This window comes from Thamnophis elegans, chromosome 1 (assembly GCF_009769535.1).
Source record: "Thamnophis elegans isolate rThaEle1 chromosome 1, rThaEle1.pri, whole genome shotgun sequence".
NCBI lineage: Eukaryota > Metazoa > Chordata > Lepidosauria > Squamata > Colubridae > Thamnophis > Thamnophis elegans.
The window spans coordinates 149,459,818-149,479,915 of NC_045541.1; the positions used below are offsets into that span (position 1 = coordinate 149,459,818).

A 20,098-nucleotide genomic window follows, 5' to 3' on the forward strand; every position below is an offset into this window, starting at 1 on the left:
AGGAAAGGATAGCTTGCTATCCATTTTGCAACCTGGTCCTTTTCTCAGTAGCTGTAAGCATGGTTGCATGTTGTCAGAGAGTCTGGAGTGATGGAGAGGGAGAGAAACATTCTAAATAATAACTGCATAAAGGCTCAAGAACAGATAGTTGAAGATTGCCTGTATTAGGAAGATGGTCCTGGAGGAATAAAATTCTCCTCACCTAAGTAGAAAATGTATTTCTAGTAACTCCAGTGTCATCCCTGTGATGTGATGTATAGGCATAGGTTGAAGGACCCTCTTCCTATTTGTTTGTAGATGGACTGTGGCCACTGCCACATCACTAGTGTCAGCCCCAACCATGAAAGGCCTAGATAGTTCTGGGTGTTGCAGAACCGGCTCTTTTGCAAATAATACTTTTAGGTGCTCAAACGTGTTCTGACACTTAAGTGTCCATTGCAGAGAACATCCAGGCCATGGCTTCTTGGTCATGTGCTGTGTTTTCAAAAGGTCTGTAAGCAGTAGAGCTACCTGGGCAAAAGACGGAATGAACTGGCGATAAAAATTGGTGAATCCCAAGAAACTCTGCAACTGTTTTCGAGTCCTGGGTGCTTGCCAGTCCATCACCATCTTGACCTTGGTAGGGTCGATCTCTACTCCTTTTGGGGATATACAAAATCCTAGTTAGTCCAATTGTATCTGATGAAATTCACATTTGGACAATTTGACATACAAACGTGATGTTAATAATTTTTTGAGAACCTGGCGTACTAGGGGGCGTGCTCTTGCATAGTTTTTGTATAGATAAGGATATCACCTAGATAAACCAAAACCCCGTTATACAGATGTTCATGCAGCATCTTGTTGATGAGCTGCATAGACACTGCAGGCGCCCCTTGTAGGCCAAAGGGCATCACCCTGAATTGGTAGCTGCCTAGGGGACAATTAAAAGCTGTTTTCCACTTGTCCCCTGACTCTCACTCTGTAATATGCTTCCCAGAGATCCAGTTTTCCAATATGTCCTTCATCAACAGAAGGAGATATAGATGTTCTATGCACATGATGCTGATCCTCCAAAAGTCGACACACAGGCCCCTGTCCTTCTTTTCTCTAAATAAGACAACCCCAGTCTTGTAGAGATTCATGGAAAGAAGCACCTCTAACAGCATAGTGGCGTGTCTATGGAAGAGAAAACAGTATTTTTTGTCAATTCTCATCCTACTTCCTTTGGTTAGGTTGCAAGGCATAGAAGAATACTTGGAATGATTTGCAGAGGCAAAAAAATCAGGATAAGTGAAGATATTTTTTAAAGTAAAATCAGCAGTGCATGATGAATTTTTCTGACCTTATGCAAATGAATTAATCAGCCAATCTATTAATCTGAGGGTAGCTGTGAAAGGTGACTCATGAAACTGTCAAATCACTTTCCTTTTGAGGTCCTATTGTATCTGCTACAGCTAAGAGCAGGATGTAATGAAGATTTTCACCAATAGGAAAAGAGGTCCATAAATTTGATAGAACATTCAACATAGCAGATGGAATGATTGCTTTCTTTATGTCTTGCATTTGCTCTCTCTCTCTCTCACCCACACAGTCATAAATAAATAATTTTAGGCTCACCATGTTTGAGCAAGATATAAATCAGCTCAACTGCTGGACATAGATGATGGTAGGAGAACACAGGTATGGAACTTATTTGAAGCAATGCAACAACATGATATGGAACTTTCAAAGCCTCACAGGCATCTTTTGATTTCCATCAAGACATCATAATTCTTTTTCTTTTCATTCAAATAATTTTGCCTCTTCATTTAAATATTTTAAAAAGATCTATCTTTGCTATGTTTCTCAAACAGTTGCAGTTGCTATTTGATGCTGCTGTCCCTCTTTCATTAAGTTCTATTTCCTACATTCTACCTTCACCCCCATGTTGTTGGCCTAACAAAGCTTGTAAGTACACTGGTAGGAATTTACCTCATATATGTCCCAGGATCAGTAATGGTATCCTCTTTTCTTCACTACCGGTTTGGTAGCATGTGCAGAAGGTCCGTGATGACATCTGGGTGGGTGGGTGGAGCCTTGCTCCGCCGCCACTACTGGTTCGCCTGAACCTGTGCGAACTAGCAGAATACCAACTCTGCCCAGGTTATATCCCCAAACAGCATGATTTAGGATAAACGTCATTTACTATTATTATCATTTATTAGTTTATTCATTTAAATAGTACTTTAGCATGCAAAAGGTCAGTCCAGTTTTCCCCCCTCAATCTACATCTTTCAGAAGTATTGCAATTGGAGGTCACAGAATTCTGTGGTAACAGTAGTAAGTAAGATATAAGTAGGCAAATAATTAATTCTGTCTTTATCAGTGATTAATTCAGAAAGCCTTTTATTTTTCTTAAATCATGCTGTTAATTTAAATGTATTTATTTAATAGAATTAATGCCATTTTTTGTGTAACTGCTCTTGTGTTATACTTAAATATTCAATATCATCTTAAACAAGATGATACGGCTTCTCCGTCTGGTTCTAGTTTCTCATAGTGATGTTTAGTTTTAATTATGCCTCTGTAGCATTTGGACTTCTTTCTAATTTTCATATTATTTGAAAACCAGGCTAATAAATGCTTCATCTTAATAAATATTTTAAATTACTCTGTTTTAAAATTAAATTAATTTAATTTTTCATAGGACGCAACAACAGGAGAGTGTGGAAAAGAAGGTTCTAATTTTCAAGTTACCTCAGGACAAAACAACTGTGACCAGATGGGGACTGGCGGTTCCCAGAGTTTGGTTGCTCCTGCTGGCGTCTCCACAGGTACTTCAGCAGCAGCTTCTTTCTTCATAAGGTAATACTGCTGCATTGGATATTAAATAGCGGCAAGCCAAATGTTCTTAAACTTCCTTCCTTTCAGGGACTGCTCAGGTAATTGACTGTAGTGAGGCTGTTTGGATAACATAATTATTATACAGGGCAGCACAAGTCTGAAACCCCTAGTGAGGGGGAGAAGTAGCTATTGGAAATTGTGGGAAGAAACTGATGACAAGATTAAGTTCCTCTTGCTACTCACTGTGCATCTGCTGGAAATCCTGCCTTTTCGGCCCTGCTTTGCCAAAAAAAGGAAAAAAAACTCACCCTGCCTATGTTATAAAAGTATAATTCTACTTGCTAACAACATTGGTTCCCCCACCCTCTTATTTGTAGAGTTTACAGTGAATTCTTTTTCTTCCAGTGACCTTGCAGAAATTTTGTGATTTTTCTTACCATATTTCCCCGAAATTACAACATGTCCCGATAATAAAACCATGCCATATTTTTCCTGTGGGCAAAAATATACGCCCTCCCCCAATAATAAGCCCCCTGGACAACCCCCCCCCCTCCAGCCAGGCAGAGCGCCACTCACCAACCTAGCAATATCCCGAAGGCACAAAGCCACAGGAGCCGGGGGGAGGGGAGCAAAGGCGCTCACATTGCTTGACGCCTTTGGGATACCGCTAGGTTGGTGAGTGGCGCTGTTCCCAGCTGGAGTGGGGGTTTGCCAGGCAGCTGCTCCCATGAGCAGCCGCCCAGCAACGCCCCTTTCCAGCCGGGCAGAGCGCCACTCACCGACCCAGTAATATCGCAAAAGAAGGAAATAATTTCTGAAAATGTTGACAAGAAAACTTAGCTATTAGTCTAGAATAACTTGAAGTGCATCCCTCCCCCCTCAGTGAGTTATACATCCTAAGGGAATCTTTCAGTATTTTTAAACAATTTCTTCACAGCTGTTTAGACTGGGATCCCCCCCCCCCCGGCCAAGGGAGCGGTACTGGTCCATGGCCTCTAAGGAACCGGTCTGTGCAAGTTGTGGGGATTAAGCAAAACTTCATTTGCACATATGTGGGACCTGGGTTGGGTGTGAAACTTCCCCCCGCCCCAATCCATGGAAAAGTCCTCGAAACTAGTTTTCAATGCCAGAAATGTTGGGGATTGCTGACAACCTTCACACATAGTGATACATAAGCAATTATTTTGCTTTTTGCATGGCATTAAATAAAATAATCAATTTGGGTCCCCATTTTTGGGTGTGTTGCATGATGCTCTCTGTATATGTTGTATGTCAGGTACTAGGAAGAGCAATTTCTCTAGCCAGCCTATGCAAAGGTTAGGATGGGGTCTTTTGGCATGTTTCCTCTTCCTGCTGAACTGCAAAAGAAAAAGAATGCCTGAATAATATTCTGTACTGTACATTTGAAAGCCATTATTTTAATCTCACACTGATTCCAACTGTCTTTTTATAGATAGTATCTACTTAACTTGGAAAGAAGTTGCTTTGTTACTTTCCATAAATGTAGAATATGCATCCATTCATTTTTAAAATGGTTGTTAAATTCATCAGGCTGAATTATGTACTGGTCATATTTGATATTTTTATTCTTTTGCCTCAAAACGAATAGACATTATGTCTCTTTGTCTTGTTGCTTCCCCCTCTCCACTCTTTTTTTTTTTGCACAGGAACACTTTTGAAGAACTGGTACCAAGGTAATATTTTAAATAGAAAGTAAATTCCTGAATTCAGGGGTGTCAAACTGGATCCCATTGTGGGCCGCATCAGGAGTTTGTTTGCCCTTGGAGGACTGGTGTGGGCTTAATCCTGGTCATCTTGGCTGACTGGATGTGGCGGGGCCAGCCCTGGGGCAGCCTCTCTGGGATGGCCTCGTGAGCCAACTCTACAACCCATCGCAGGCTGCATGTTTGAAATGTCTAGTCTATATCTTCTGGTTGGACATATCAGTTGAGAGTTGGGGGCGTGATGGGAGGCACTGAGATTTACTATGTTTACACCAGATCGGGGAAAGCTACTGATGGAATTTGGGTGAACAAAATGAAAAGTTTACAACATTGCAGCCTTATTCACACAACCTTGTCTTGATTGTGTTCTGCTTATAGATGGACATTCTTTTGTAGTGTTGAAAATAAGTCTGTTCAGTAATTTGTATTTCTGTTCCTTCAGTTTCCTAATTGAATATTAGGAAAACATCAATAAGGGAGACCAATTATCTAGAGAGGTCATGGGTTCCCTTTCACAGGATATGTGGAAATGAAGGCTAGGCAACCATCTGTCAGGGATGTTTTAATTTGGATTCCTGCATTGAATTACATTGGATGGAGAAAAAAAACCCAACTCCTTCCGAGTTCAATTCTATAACTCAAATGCCCAGAGCAGCACTTAGTTGTTTATCTTTAAAGAAAACCTTTTAGCACACTTATTTCTAGAATCAGATGTTCAGTCATATTTGTATGCTTCTGAGTTTTCAGATTAAAGAATCTAATTATTTTCTAATGAACATTAATGATACATATAAACTGAGGGTCACTCTCCTATTACAGGCACCTGATGGTTTGCTGATAACCATTTGGCCATTAGATTGACCATAAAATACAGTCAATAATTGAGGTGACAGAGAGCAGAGATCTTAGCAGTTTTAAACCTGACAAGACAGCTTGTCAGGACTCGGGGTACTGATTGAACAGTGACTGAGCATATGATTAGGCCATTGGAGCAGTAATGAAATGGCAACAAAAGCATTGCAACATTAGTACAACTGCTAAATGACTAATGTGCTTTACTTCCAAGGCTCAGGCACTTCAATTAGTTCTAATAAATTGTTCACTTGGCTATTCATTGCGAACTGTGGGTAGCACTGTGTAGGAAGCTTTGGATTGTTTTGTATGCCATTTCGGGATAATGATGGGATAGTGACAGTGGGAAGGATAGTTTCCCTTCCTTGTGTTCTTCCAGATGAGTAACTTCCAGTAGTAGTACTAATCAAAAGGCATTATGCAGTTGCTTCATTTTCCTTTCCTTAATAGGTTTTCAGGAATAGGAAGAAAAAGATAAGTATTACAAATATGGAACATAAAAGTTTTGTGCTTGAGGCATGGCAATTGCACAATAAATATCTCTCCTTGAACTATCTGTTGATATTTGGATCATAAATGATTACTCTTGGACAACCCAAATTTGTGCCTATATTCTTAGTTTTGCACATAATGACTGTTATTGAAAGTTGTTATATAGACTTACAGTGTGCATTAGATGCAGGGGTGGTATTTACTTACCTTCCCTACCGGTTCGCAAATGTGAGCGGGCGCCAGCTCCGTGCATGCACTCAGCTTTCCATGCATGCGCTTTTGGAGGAAAAAGGGCCTAAATAGGATGCCATAGAGTCAGGGTGGGTGGACGGGGCCACCCACGATTTCTGCTACTGGTTTGGGTGAACCAGTCCGAACCTTCTGCCTTTTTTCACCATTGGATGCATGAGATAATTTGCTGGTAATTGTAATTTCAGCACTCTTTATATATAAAGTAAATAAATATGAGTATATTACCCTAGCCAATTTAGTGTGGTAGTTAAGGCACTAGACTAAAAACCTGGAGGTTCTGAATTCTAATCCTGCTTCAGGTACAAAGGCAGCAGGTTGACTTTGGACCAGTCACTTTCTTTCATCCTTAGGAAGCAAGCAATGATCAGCCACTTTTGAAAACACTGCCAAGAAAACTGCAGGGACTTGTCCAGGCAGTCACCAGGAGTTAATACTGACTCAAATCTCAATCAGTCAATCCATCATTAAGTGGTTTTCTCAAAATTATTGCTCTTTCTTGGGAAAATATATATAGACAACTTATGTCATATTAATGGGCACCATTTGTAAGGTGCATGAACTTTGAATACCAGCCAAGGTAGCCTAATATTAAATCTATTATTGGTCTTTCAAGACTTCAGATAGATGAATCTAAAGTACAGCATAGTCCTACTATATGATATTTTTGCAATCAGCAATAAAGATATTGATTTAGAGTTTTGTAAAATAAAGAAATGTGCATGTTGTGCTATTTATATTTGTGTATACACACATAGGCATGTACATATTAACTTGAACATTCATGGCATACAAAGATTAGTCAAAGCCCTTGTAACTATTAGCATGCTTTTTCTACTGTCCTTCATAGCTGAGATCTCCTTTTAGGAGTGAACACTTTTCATTTTCACCCCTTCCCCATCTTCACATTCATACATTATTTAATACAGTGAACAATGTGAACTGCCTTTTGTCTTTCTGAACTGCTGGCTGTCCAGGCTTTTGTGATGTGACCTTGGTTAGTAACCATAGAAACGTGTTAAAAGCATCAGCCTAAAAAAAACAACAGTCAAAAAAGAAACAGTAGTTAGGAATGACAATTCCATGAAAGGAGGTCATGATATATTAACAACAATAAAAGCATATATTATGTCTAACCTGTTAAACTTGATTTTTCTGTGATGATCAGAACTTTCAGAATGTTCATCAAAGTAGAGGAAGACAGAAACATATTGTGCATTTTAATAATAGGCTTTATTGAAATATTTGATACCAAATCTTGGGTAAGTGTCACTTCAAGTCTTGCTTTAGCTCTTAAAACGAGCATTATTTCCTTGTTGAGTTGCTGATATATTCCTCCAATTTTCTGTATGTAATAGAAATGTTTACTCATCCTGATCATTCTAGGAATAATGGCACTTCAGCTCAGTGTAGAGCTGGCACGATGCAAAGTTATCTAGACAGATGGAGAATGCATAACTGAGTCTGTAGTTATGTAGGTCAGTACAAGCTAATGGATTCTGTGACTCATCAGATACCAACTTATTTCTTTAATAACTTGCATATAAAATTACTGGAGGCTATAGAGAGAAGTCAAGGTTTTTAAGGGAAATTTATATGGGCACTTTTTAGATACTGCAGTCATAATGGAGAAGTCTCTTTGAATGAAGTGCGAGACCAAATAAAGATCAGATTTATCATGTATTGAAGCTGCCCCTGTAATGAGCATTTATTTTCAACGATGTGTCCAGGAAATAGGGCTTTAAATTTATCATGAGATGCACTATAGCAGTGATGCCTAACCTTTTTTTCTTCGGGTGCCGAAAGTGTGCACACGTGCATGTGCCCACACCCATAATGCAATGTGTGTGTGACATCCCCCAATGCCATGACCCCATGCATATGCACCCGCCCCCTGTGCTATCCCCTCTGCATGCATTTGTGAACAGGTCATCCTGAAGCCTCCTGAAATCAAAAGGGGTGGGGGGAGACACGTCATCCCTTGCCCCCTGTGCATGCACGCACAATGCCCTTCCCCCCCATGCATGCGCACGTGTCTCCCGCATGTGCAGCGGCAGAGACCCAAGATAACAATGTATAACAAAAATATTCTTTTTCCCCCCATTAATTTAAAATTGCACAATGCATGACTACTCATGCATAGATTTACTGGCCTTTACTGATCAGCATTTTTTGATTCTGGAAGAGAAAATTGTCCTTGGGTATTTGAGAAACAATTAGCCATTTGGGATATTGCTCTAGCATCCTGTGTGGATTACTGGGGGAATAATTCATGTTTGCTAGACTCTTTCCTGCTGTTGACCTTTGTCACCTTCAGATCAAAGGGTTCTACCATCCTGCTTTTGACAAACAAATTGTGGTGCTTCTAATGTATGCTGGAAAGGGTTACTGACTACAAGCTCCACGGGACATTACGTGCCAGTTTTGAGGGAAATGATGACTATATGCCTCCTTGATTGGCTAGTTTTATTACTTGATGATTCTTCAGAAGAAGAGTGAATAACTTTCATGTTCCATGCTTGTACGCTCCAGAGTGCAAGCTTGGATCAGCTGTGTGATATGAAAGCTCCTTAATAACTCAGAATTTATGAAGAATCTGATTTGTGCATAAGGTTTGTACACCATTATCTTTCACAAGCCTGTTTCTTGAGGGTACCCTGGTTGTCATACAGTATTAGGTGAAATGCATTGCTTGAATGTTGTTTTATTGGTTTCTCTAGTCAGCTCTTTGGGTTGCACGCATAGCCAGTGGGAGGATTTCAGTAGCAGACTGCAATGTCAGTTTTGGCATGGTAGCATTATTGCGTATTATATTGCTTTGTTTCCTTCACCACTCTTAAGTGGCCTTCTATTTCTCTCATGAATAGCAAGCAAAGTAACTTTTGCTTGGGCTCATGTTGTATTCTGTATTAACATTTGAAGGGAGGGGTGAATTATGGGTAGCTGCAAGATCATGCTTATTACAAATAACCAAAAATGAGTCTCAGGAAGCCATAGCTCCAATATAGCTTTGCAGGGCTGTATGAACACAGAGGAGAGAAAGCTTGCTGTCATGAAGAGTTCACATTTTGAGGGGAGGCAAAGCAAATGCGCCTGGCAAAGTCAGGGTACTAATGTATGAGGAAAGGGAGATTAGATAAGAACCTGATGTGTGTGGGAGGTGGGATACGTGTGTATGAGTTGAATATCTTTGCAGGTGGCAGTCTTAGATGGGAAGGATAGTAAAAGCTGACAATAATGGAGAAGTCAGGGAGGTTAATAGACAGAATATTGGAGGAGGATTGAGTGATCAGATTGGAGAGAGGGAGATGAGAAACAGACAATTTTAGACAGGAGTAAATTGTGATCAACACAGGAAACAACAACAATGATGCTGAGTGGGAGACTCAATTCAAAACTGAAGATGTGGGTTAACAAAGGAGGGTATGAGAGACCAATGTGACCTGAAGGAAGAATAAGACATGAAATCAGTCCGAAGGCAGGAAGATTAGTGTCTATGCAGGTTGGGTACATAGACATTATGTCTAGAATTGAGAGAGCAAAAAAATGTATGAAATATTAGGGTATGTAGTGACAGAGAGGTAAAATTGTGCACTTCATCAAGTACACATCGGAAAACCTGCATGAAGAAGAGAAATAAAGGAAAATGAAAAATCTTGGTATATGGGATAGAGCCAACAACAAATGGCAGGAAGAAATGATGAAACACTATTATGGTGGGAGTTTTAAAATGTAATTTTTGTTTTTTTCTTGTATGACTGAAAGTCTGCGAAAATACTATTTATTGTAATAATAATTTGTTAGGTTCTGCCTAGCTTGTAGATCAAGTGTTTTTTTTTAAAAAAACGTAAGTGATTTTAAGAGTGAGATGAGTGAGAATTGAATTATGTTTCCTTGTGCTATTACTTTAAACTAGTCTTATTCTCCCCATTATTGTGTTGCTAATAACTATCGCTTTATTGAACTGCAGATAAGGTTGGAAGAAACAGCTCAAAGGAATACAGTCTAGGTGTCCAACTCTGTTTCTCCTTAGCAAATAATGTAACTTTGGGAATGCAAAATATATGGGGGAAGAGTAGGAGGATTTAATATCTCCTATTATTCCACTGCATTCTTTTTAAATTCCAAAAAAACTGCAGTTAATATGCCTTATAGGGGAACAAGCTGAGGAAATTCAGGGAAGTTTCAGAATTGTTTTTTTATTTAGACTAATTTTTATATTATCCATTCCAAAGACTTTGGGTGTTCAATAAGACACTAGCATATGAATATCCCCCATAATAAGCCGTAGACATGTACAAAACATAATTAAAGAATAATGAAAAATGATTGCTCAATAGACAACAGCTAGGTGTTGAATACTTTTTAAAGCAGAAACATTTTCAAAACCTTCCTGAATACACTAAACACACCACTAGAGACAACATATTCTGTACTGTGGGACCAACAACAGAAGAGACCTCCTTTCTGGTTCATGCTACTCTGTCTTTAATGAAAGAAAGCCCTTTAGATGACCCACCCTAGAAATTTTAACAGGATAACCAATGAATTATGTACTTTCCTGATTTCTAGAGATGATTTATATATAGGACTAGCTGATAACCAGGCATTGCCCAGGTATTCATTTATAGGGGGAAAATGTCCGAACCAAACGTAATGTCTAATGTTGGATTTTCCCCTTACCAGAGGGAACCCCTTTGTGGAGTACTGTGAAGCTGTTACCATGGCAACTCCTCTGCGCTGTTCAGTAGAAGCCATTTTATGGCAGGACAGTAGAAGCCATTTTAAGGTACAACAGGCTGTATCTTAACAGAACACACAAACCAAGGAGTTTTAGAGGTGTCTTACCCTCACAGTATTTGTTTCTAGAGAGTAAGTCATCTGTGTACCAAGTTTAGTTGAAATTACTTGAGGCATTCCAGAGTTATGCTGGAACACACATACACACACATGCACACACATTATATATATAGAAAGAAGAAGAAGAAGATAAAGTGATCTCTAGAGTAACCTGTGGCCATGCAATTGTTATATAGGGCTTCGTGGATAATGACCAGAACTTTGAATTGGTTTGGAAGCCTTCTGGCAAACAATAAAAGAGAATGAGTTTCCTCTGCTAATAGCAAGTTCATTGCATCTTATTTGGATTGTAACTTTCAAATAGTCTTCAATGGCAATCTTGTATAGAGCACAATGCAATAAACCAAATGTGATAACTGTGAATTATTTTTGCCAAGTTTTTTATGTCATCTTGAACTCTTGCTAAACAAAAGCAGTTGAGAATTTCAGGTGAATCTCCTGTTGCATTAACAGAAAATATAGAAACTTTATAAAGCCATGTTGAGTATCTCATCCATCGTTGATGTGCATGCTAGACACACGCTCTACCAGCAGTATGTGATAAGCAGATACACACAATTTCCACCAAAGAGACAATCTAGCAAGGCTAGTTCATAAGGCCCTGCAAAGCTATATTTCTGTTGATGAAATTAAGAAAAGTAACTTGTGGAATTAGATCAAATATCAAATAATATCTAACAATATTATTTTGCAGCCTTATATGGCCTGATCCAGTCTTATTTAATCACTTTTATGGTACTGTACTGTATTGCAAACAACTAATAACTTTTTCTTCTGTTTTTATGGATTCACAAAGAAAATGTAATTGTATTACTACATTTTGGACTTTGCATCTAGTAGGCAGTCTTCCCCATCCAGGCACTACAGAGTATAGGATGGAGAGATCAGCTTTTGCAATTTAGAACTTCATAAATCTGTCATAGTACTAATCTTCTCTTAAGGGCAAAGCTGTTCTTTTTTTTTTCTTAAACAAAAGGTGACAGTCCCAATTTGCATGAACCCTTAGGCACTGAAGCTTGTTGCAAGTGAAATACAGTACTACCGAGTTTCTATTAAATGCCAGTGGGGTAGAAACCAACTAAAAGGGAGAGAGTAAAACTTAAGTTTCTAAGTATGTAGCCCTTGAAATATATTGGGCGATACTGTACTGTACTCCCATCATCCTAATTAACAGGATTATTTCCTGTTGGGTAAGTAGGTACATTGCTTATAGCAACCTCACCAGACTTGCATAGAGGACCACTAGGAAATTCTAGAGCTGTAGGCAATATATCATCATCATCGTTCATTTTTTTTTTCATAAGAAGAGGATGGCAAATAATTTCTTATTGCTACCAAGAGCCACATTCAGCTGAAGGTAGTCTACTTTTAACTGGTTGCACCATAGTGGGTTAGTGAATATGTCTAATTTGCAGCATGCATTCATTATATTTATGGCATTTATTTTATTCAGGAAGTGGATGTAGGTATAACGTAGTCCTTCCACTAGTTATTTTATTGTCACAGAAGTCCTGTAAGATAAAAAGTGTGAGGCAGTGATTGGCCTACAATCATCCAGTGAGCTTCTTGATTACATAAGAATTTAATTTTCTAAAGCCTAGTCCAGAATTCTGACAAATAGCTCTGACCTGCGGCTCAACACAGTGCTGCAAAAACATTAATCAGAATAGAGCTAGAAGGGACCTTGGAGGTCTTCTAGTCCAACCCCCTCCTCAAGCAGGAAATCCTATACCATTTCAGATAGGTGGTTGCCCAGTCTTTTCTTAAAAACCTCCAGTGATGAAGCACCTACAACTTCTGAAGGCAAGCTGTTCCATTTAATTGTCCTCATTGTTTATTTATTTATTTATTTATTTATTTATTTATTATTAAAATTTATATGCCGCCCAATCTCGAAGGACTCTGTGCGGCTTACAAAACAGGAAAAGAGAAAGAAAAAAAATAAGAAAAGAGAAAAGAGACAGTTAAAATCACAAAACATGCAGGCATGCATGCATTCTAACCGGGGCTGGACCTCAACAATGAGGTCAACAGCCCAGGCCTGCTGGAACAGCCAGATTTTTACAGCTTTCCTGAAGGCCATGAGAGTGGGTATGGTCCGGCTCTCTGGGGGTAGCTGATTCCAGAGGGTCGGAGCAGCCACAGAGAAGGCTCTCCTCCGGGGGCCTGCCAGCCGACACTGTGTGGCTGACAGCATCCGAAGGAGGCCCAATCTGTGGGATCTTACTGGCCGCTGGGAGGTATGTGGCAGTAGGCGGTCTCTAAGGAAGTTAGGAAGTTTCTCCTTAATTCCAAGTTGCTTCTCTCCTTGATAATTTCCCATTCATTATTTCTTGCCTTGCATTCTGGTGCTTTTGAAAATAAGTTGATCCCCTCTTCTTTGGAGTAACCCCTCAAATACTGGAATACTACTATTAGGTTACCCCTAGTCCTTCTTTTCTCCAAGCTGGCCATACTCAATTCCTGCAACTGTTCTCCAGGTGCTTAATCATCTTAATTGCTCTTCTTTGCACTCCTCCCCCAAGTCTCAACATCTTTGTTGTAATGTGACCAAAACTGGATGCAGTATTCCAGGTGTGGCCTTACTAAGGATTTATAAAGCTGTGCCAATACTTCATGTGATTTTTGATTCTATGCCTCTGTTTATAAAACCAAGGATTGTATTAGCTTTTTTGGCTGCTGCAGCACGTAATCCATTTATATGAATTGCCTGATCTGTTTGAAAGCATTGCTGCTTAATGAGCTGTTTGGTAGAATACTGTCATATGGCATGCTGTCCTTTATATTTCTGCAAATAAAAGAGCTTTAGATTTATTTCATAAAATGGAAGTAAAAATTACACAGAGGAGCTGCCTGTTGTTGCCTTTCTGTTCTTTTTTTACTTCCTTAACAAATCAGCCCACTGTAACAACATTGCCAAAAAGGCATTAAGAGTTGTTAACCTAATCTTGAGTAGCTTCTTCTCTGGTAATATTGTACTGCTAACCAGAGCATACAAAACATTTGCTAGACCAATTCTCGAATACGCTCATCTGTCTGGAACCCGCACTACATATCGGACATTAATACAATTGAGTGAGTCTAGAGATATTTCATGAGAAGAGTCTTCCACTCCTCTGCTCGCAACAGAATACCTTATGCCACCAGACTTGAAATTTTGGGCTTAGACAACTTAAAACTACACCGCCTTTGGTCTGACCTAAGTGTAGTACACAAAAGCAACAGAGTGGTCAATGCCTGGAATGTACTACCTGACTCTGTGGTTTCTTCCCCAAACCCCCAAAACGTTAACCTTAGACTGTCTACTTAGAGCTCACCCCATTCCTAAGAGGTCTGTAAGGGGTGTGCATAAGCACACCAATGTGCCTACCGTCCCTGTCCTGTTCCCTTTTATTCGTATTCATTTCATGTATTCAAATCATGTTTATTCTTATATATGTTATTTAATACATGCTTGAGAAAATAAATAAATAAATAAATAAATAAATAAATAAATAAATAAATAAATAAATAAATAAATAAATAATAAAATAACCACTATCCATTTGTTGTACATATTTCTTATCCCAATCCCCTTTCCTCTCCACATTTCTCCTAATCTCATTAAGCAATCTTCAGATTGCAAGATTTTGTTTGCTTTTCCTCCACTACTTTTGGGGTGTCTAATCTCCAAATAGTTTGTTCCTTTAGCCTGATTGCTTTCTTTTCCCTTAATAACTTCTGACTTTTATTTCAGTTAGTTGTCTTTATCTGGATATCACTTATTTAACAGCTCCACCCTCCAATCCCTGCAGGTTGAGAGCAGCAGCTGTCATGCTCAGTAGCTTTGCTTTCCTGGGGTTTGTAGCATTCCATAGTTACAGTGATAATCATGACTTGCCAAGCATGCGGTAATTTGACAGTGTGCACCTGTTTTTGTCCCTTTTTTATTGGTGACATTCCAACTCTTTGGTACCATTATATATTTAACTAGTGTAACACTTCTCCAGGGTTGACAGCCTTGACAGACTGAGGGATAAAGATCTGTCTGCTCCTTGACATGTATAATTTTGTCTTCTTATTGTTGGTATGGTAGAAAGAATTTTTGGGGTATTCATAATATGCACTTCCGAAGCCTGCAGGTCAAGTTGCCTTTTCTGTAATTCAGACTTGGCTTGTTTGCTGCTAAATTGTGTTTTATGGATAAATCTTAATTTTTATTCCAAGTGTAATGCAGCAGTAATATGCTTTATGTACATCCCACACACAGCCTCTTTTAGTATTATTCTTTATCATTTGCACCATGTAAATATACTTTAGATTTTATGGCCTGGATTTATATAGTTTTAAAGGAATGGCCATAATCTCTTCCTGCATACTAGTTCATTTTTAGCTTTTTAAGCATGCAAATAGGAACCCCAGTGGGGGGAACCCCTTCACGAATGATAGGCTGTCTGCTAAAACCGAAGCAAGGCACTTGAAAGAAAACTGGGATGCTTGTAATTGTGGCGTCTGTCTGGTAAGAACAAAGAATGTTTATTCATAGAGAACATGCATGTGTAACATTTGTATCAATTCTAGGTTGACAATTGATTAAAAAAAAACTGATAACAGTAGCAAAGAGTTAGACATCCTGCATTCTTTTGCTAGAATAAGGAGTAAGGAATAAAGATGGCTTGGAGCAAATAGAATGTGTATTAGATAACTCCTGGAGCATTCATCAGCCAAGGTTTAGAAATAGGGATGGCTAGAGATCAATAGGGACAACTATTAGATCATTACTAAAATGTTTTATTAGATGATTTGTTTTATATATCCTGCATTATCCCAACTTCCACTTTAGTGAAAATGTATAAAGCTTTCTTAATTCTATTGTTCAAGGTTCCTTGGCATTTTCTAGCCAGGACCCCTTTTCTTGGAGTGCTCCAATAAAAGGAAACAAAACCTGCATCTTGTATCTGGAGTTCTTCATCGGCTTTGGCACCAGGCTCAGACCAGAATTGGGGACAGCACTACCATAAACCTTGCTACTTGGTAACTGTATGTATGGGCCCAGATAGTGGGCAAATCAAAAAGTAGGATGGCTAGAACCTAACAGAACATAGGGTAGTTCAGTAAGAGGTTCCACAAGAGCAAAGATTACATGGCCCTATATGTTGCTGAACTTAAATTCTCAGGCGTTATCAGAATTACTAGTGAGAGATCTTGGGAGTTCGTAATTCAGCAGTCTCTGAACGCCCCAGGTTCCCATTTCTCATTATAGATATGTTTTATAAGGATCTTCTACAACCTAGAGCTACCATTAATCTGCAGAAACTTTGACCATATTAATTTCACTGGGAGGTAAACTAAATACCCTCCTAGTAAATATTTGCTTCATGCCTATGCCTGACAATTGTTTCTTTGCAAAGGCTACTGTTCTCTTGCCATTTTGATCTCTTTTCTTCCACCTGGTTTCACTTTTGCTTTTGAAATGGTGAGAAAAATGAGTAATCAAAACTGAGTTCCTCCTCTCTGTTTTCCTAGCCTCCAGGAAAAGAAACGTCTGTATTATTATAGAAGTTCTGAATGGATCACTTATGTAAGGTTTTGAAGGGAGGCTAAGGACTGTATGTAATTAATCTGAGAGGTGGCCCTATGGCTGCAGATAATTGGCAGTGATGAAAGAAGTAAGCAACCTTCATCTGCCCGTTGATTGGTTTTATAAATAATCTCAGCTGCTTCATTAGCATTGCAGAAGGCAAAACTAAGTTCTTTCTACTGCAAGAATTAGGATCCTCCAGGTTATGGTTCAAGTTTATCCTATAAGATTTTTGCTGAGTCTCCCTCTGAGAACAAAAAGAGATTGGTTTCATTGGGACATGGCTTGAGGTGGTAGTTCCTCAGGGTTTTCCATGGTTTTCACTAGAAACCTGCTACTTCAAAGTGCTGAGAATGTCTTCAGGTAGCAGTTCTCTGAGTAGAGCAGCGATGTCTCCTCCTGCACTGTTATTGTGTGTCTCTACAATGGGGATGTGTGCTGCAAAGGAGTGGGGAGTGTGAATTGGCTATGTATTCTGGGCTCTGAGAGCAGACGAATTCCATTTCCCATTTTAATGTATCATTTGCCTCTTAGAATAGCCCTATGTACTCTGGAGTCTCCATGGAGTCTACTTCGCCATGAAAAACATTTAAACCACCAAAGAATATTTATGTGAATTTCATGGTACAGTAGTTTTGTTAAGATTAAAGGTAAAGGTTCCCCTCACACATATGTGCTAGTCGTTCCCAACTTTAGGGGCCGGTGCTCATCTCCATTTCAAAACCGAAGAGCCAGCATTGTCCAAAGAAGTCTCTGTGGTCATGTGGCTGGCATAATTAAATGCCGAAGGTGCACGGAAGACTGTTACCTTCCCACCAAAGGAGATTGCTATTTTTCTACTTGCATTTTTACATGATTTTGAACTGCTAGGGTGGCAGAAGCTGGGACAAGTAACGGGAGCTCACTCCGTTACGCAGCGCTATGGATCGAACTGCTGACCTTTCTGATCAGTTGGCGTCTTACCAATTGAGCCACCGTGTCCCTGTGTTAAGATTATGATTTCCTAAATCAATGTTTTTTTAAAAAAACCCAACCCCTTTAAGCTATTATTTTAATACTATCGGTGTTTCTTTTTCTTTTTCACAAATAAATCTCACAGCAATCAGTGACAATTGTGAAAGCCCAGTTGATTTTAGTGAGATATAATCCCTGGAAACCTACTCATCAAGTATTTGAAGAAGAAAACTCACCAAAAATGTCCAAAATGCACTCTGAAAGCGAACAGCTATATTATGTACAGCTATGATTTCTAATGCATGATTTATTTTTGTTAGTATCTAATAAAGACTGTAAATCTGAAAATAAGTTCTCTCTAATATGCTGTGCACATGGTCTACAGATAGACCTCGACTAAAAATAGTTCATTTAGTGATTGTTTGAAGTTACAACAGCAGTGAAAAAAGGGAGTTATGACCATTTTTCAGTGACTTATGACCATTGTATAGTCCCCATCATCATGTGATTTACATGCAGATGCTTGACAACCGAGTCACATTTATGACAGTTGCAGTGTCCCAGAAACTTATGATCCCCTTTTGTGACCTTCTGACAAGCAGAGTCAATGGGGAAGCCAGATTCACTTAATCTAATTTAAAATTGCAGTGACCCACTTAAGAAATCTGGTGAGAAAAATTGTAAAATGGGGTAAAACTCATTTAACCAATTTCTCACTTAGTAACATAAATTTTGGGCTCATTTGTGGTCATAAGATGAAGACCACCTGTATATGGTGATTGGGATATGCATTGGATGATTCAAACCATTTTTTAAAATATGTGGATAGCTTTCGTTTACTTTATTAATATATCGACTATATTTCAATTTATTTTTCTTCACTGTCTATTATGGGAATATTAATATTTTTCTTTATAGATTTGCCTAGCATGGACTCTTATATTCATTTGAAGACCAAAAGTTCTTGGGACTGAGAATAATACTGTTCAGATTTTAAAAAGTTGTTGAAGAAATATTTAACTTGTCAGTGAGTCCTGCTCAGCATTTGAAAACGGGAGACATCATCTAAAGCAATATTTTAAGTAGTCTTAAATTTTTGGATAAGTTTTTCCAAACTAAGATATTTGCTTATTTATTATATTTTAAACACTGTTAGTATCAGATCTTTCCTTAAGACAGCTATTTCCAAAAGATACAGGTTTTGGGTTTTTTTTTAAGCACTTAAAAGTATAGTGCTTTGTCTATTAAAATTAGCATTACATGTATCTCACTATGCAAAAATCATTGTAATTGTTATTCAGCTTCCTTGCTTAAATACAGTTGAAGCATCTTTTTCCTCCTTGGTTATGTGATCTCATGATTTTAAGGAATCATCTATTATTTTCAATAGTCACATTTAGTCACATTTCTCACTATTTTGCTTTATATGATGATTAATTTGGATGTTCAAGAAAGTGCACATCCAATTTGATTTTCCACCTTGCTATGGATTAATTCGTGCATCTGGGCCCTACTTTTGAAAACGTGATAGATCTTGGTTTGATTTAGCAATGCAGGACTTTTTTTTTCAAATTGATGACTAGCAATTCCATTTATTCCTGTTGATAAGACCAATAATGTGCATTTAAAAAATTATTTTAAAGAAACATTATAGAGCATATTTTAAAATGAATAAAGTATGGTGTTCACTCATAGTTCGTAAGGTCTAGATAACGGGTTAAGAATTAAATTTATTGCTATTAAATATAGCAGTAGACTTATATACCGCTTCATAGGCCTTTCAGGCCTCTCTAAGCGGTTTACAGAGAGTCAGCATATTGCCCCCAACAATCTGGGTCCTCATTTTACCCACCTCGGAAGGATGGAAGGCTGAGTCAACCCTGAGCCGGTGAGATTTGAACCGCTGGCCTGCTGATCTAGCAGTAGCCTGCAGTGCTGCATTTAACCACTGCGCCACCTTGGCTCATATCTGATTCAGATGGTTTTTTTTATAGCAAATGGAAGAATTGGAAGGTAATTCTTGAAAAAAAGAATTAAATACACAGAATAAAAATTCCTGATTTCAAGAGACATGGAAATGACTTTTTAGGATGGGGCTAATCTACATTTCTGGCTTAGAGCCAGATCCATTAAGTGTCAAATTTTTGCTACTATTTTGAAGTTCATTGGTTTGGCTTGGAGCCAATTGAATGAATTACTCAAAATAGTTTGCATATTTTATTTTTTTTCACCAAAAAGGGGGTGAGGCCCGTGTCTTTGAAATTCAGTGTGAGAAGTGGCCATCAGACAACAGAAGGTATCAATCAAAATGTCATTTTGTTGGGCTGGTTAAATGAATTTTTTGAGTCATTTAACATAAGTGAATGACTTTCTTGGAAAAACAGTTGAACTTCCTATAAATTTTACTGCGGGTTTAATTATATTAAAGAAGGACTGCTAGTGCAACTGTTGCCATTTTCTTGTTTCGCCTATATGCATATATATATATGCATATAGGCGAATATATATATTTGCTATATTTATGCTGATAAATAAATAAATGTAACAACATAGCAAATGTAACAAAAAGGCAACAGTAAAAAATATTGGGTTTCTGTCTGGA

At 38.5% G+C, this 20,098-nt stretch overlaps 1 protein-coding gene across 1 annotated transcript in view; it reads left to right on the forward strand.

Moving 5' to 3' along the window:
- LOC116505357 (kinesin-like protein KIF26A) overlaps positions 1-20,098 on the forward strand; it is a 167,507-nt gene that overhangs the window by 93,732 nt on the left and 53,677 nt on the right. Inside the window, exon 4 of the mRNA XM_032212583.1 lies at positions 2,669-2,826. Within this exon, the coding sequence (XP_032068474.1) occupies positions 2,669-2,826 (158 nt within the window). The remainder of the gene's footprint in view (positions 1-2,668; positions 2,827-20,098) is intronic.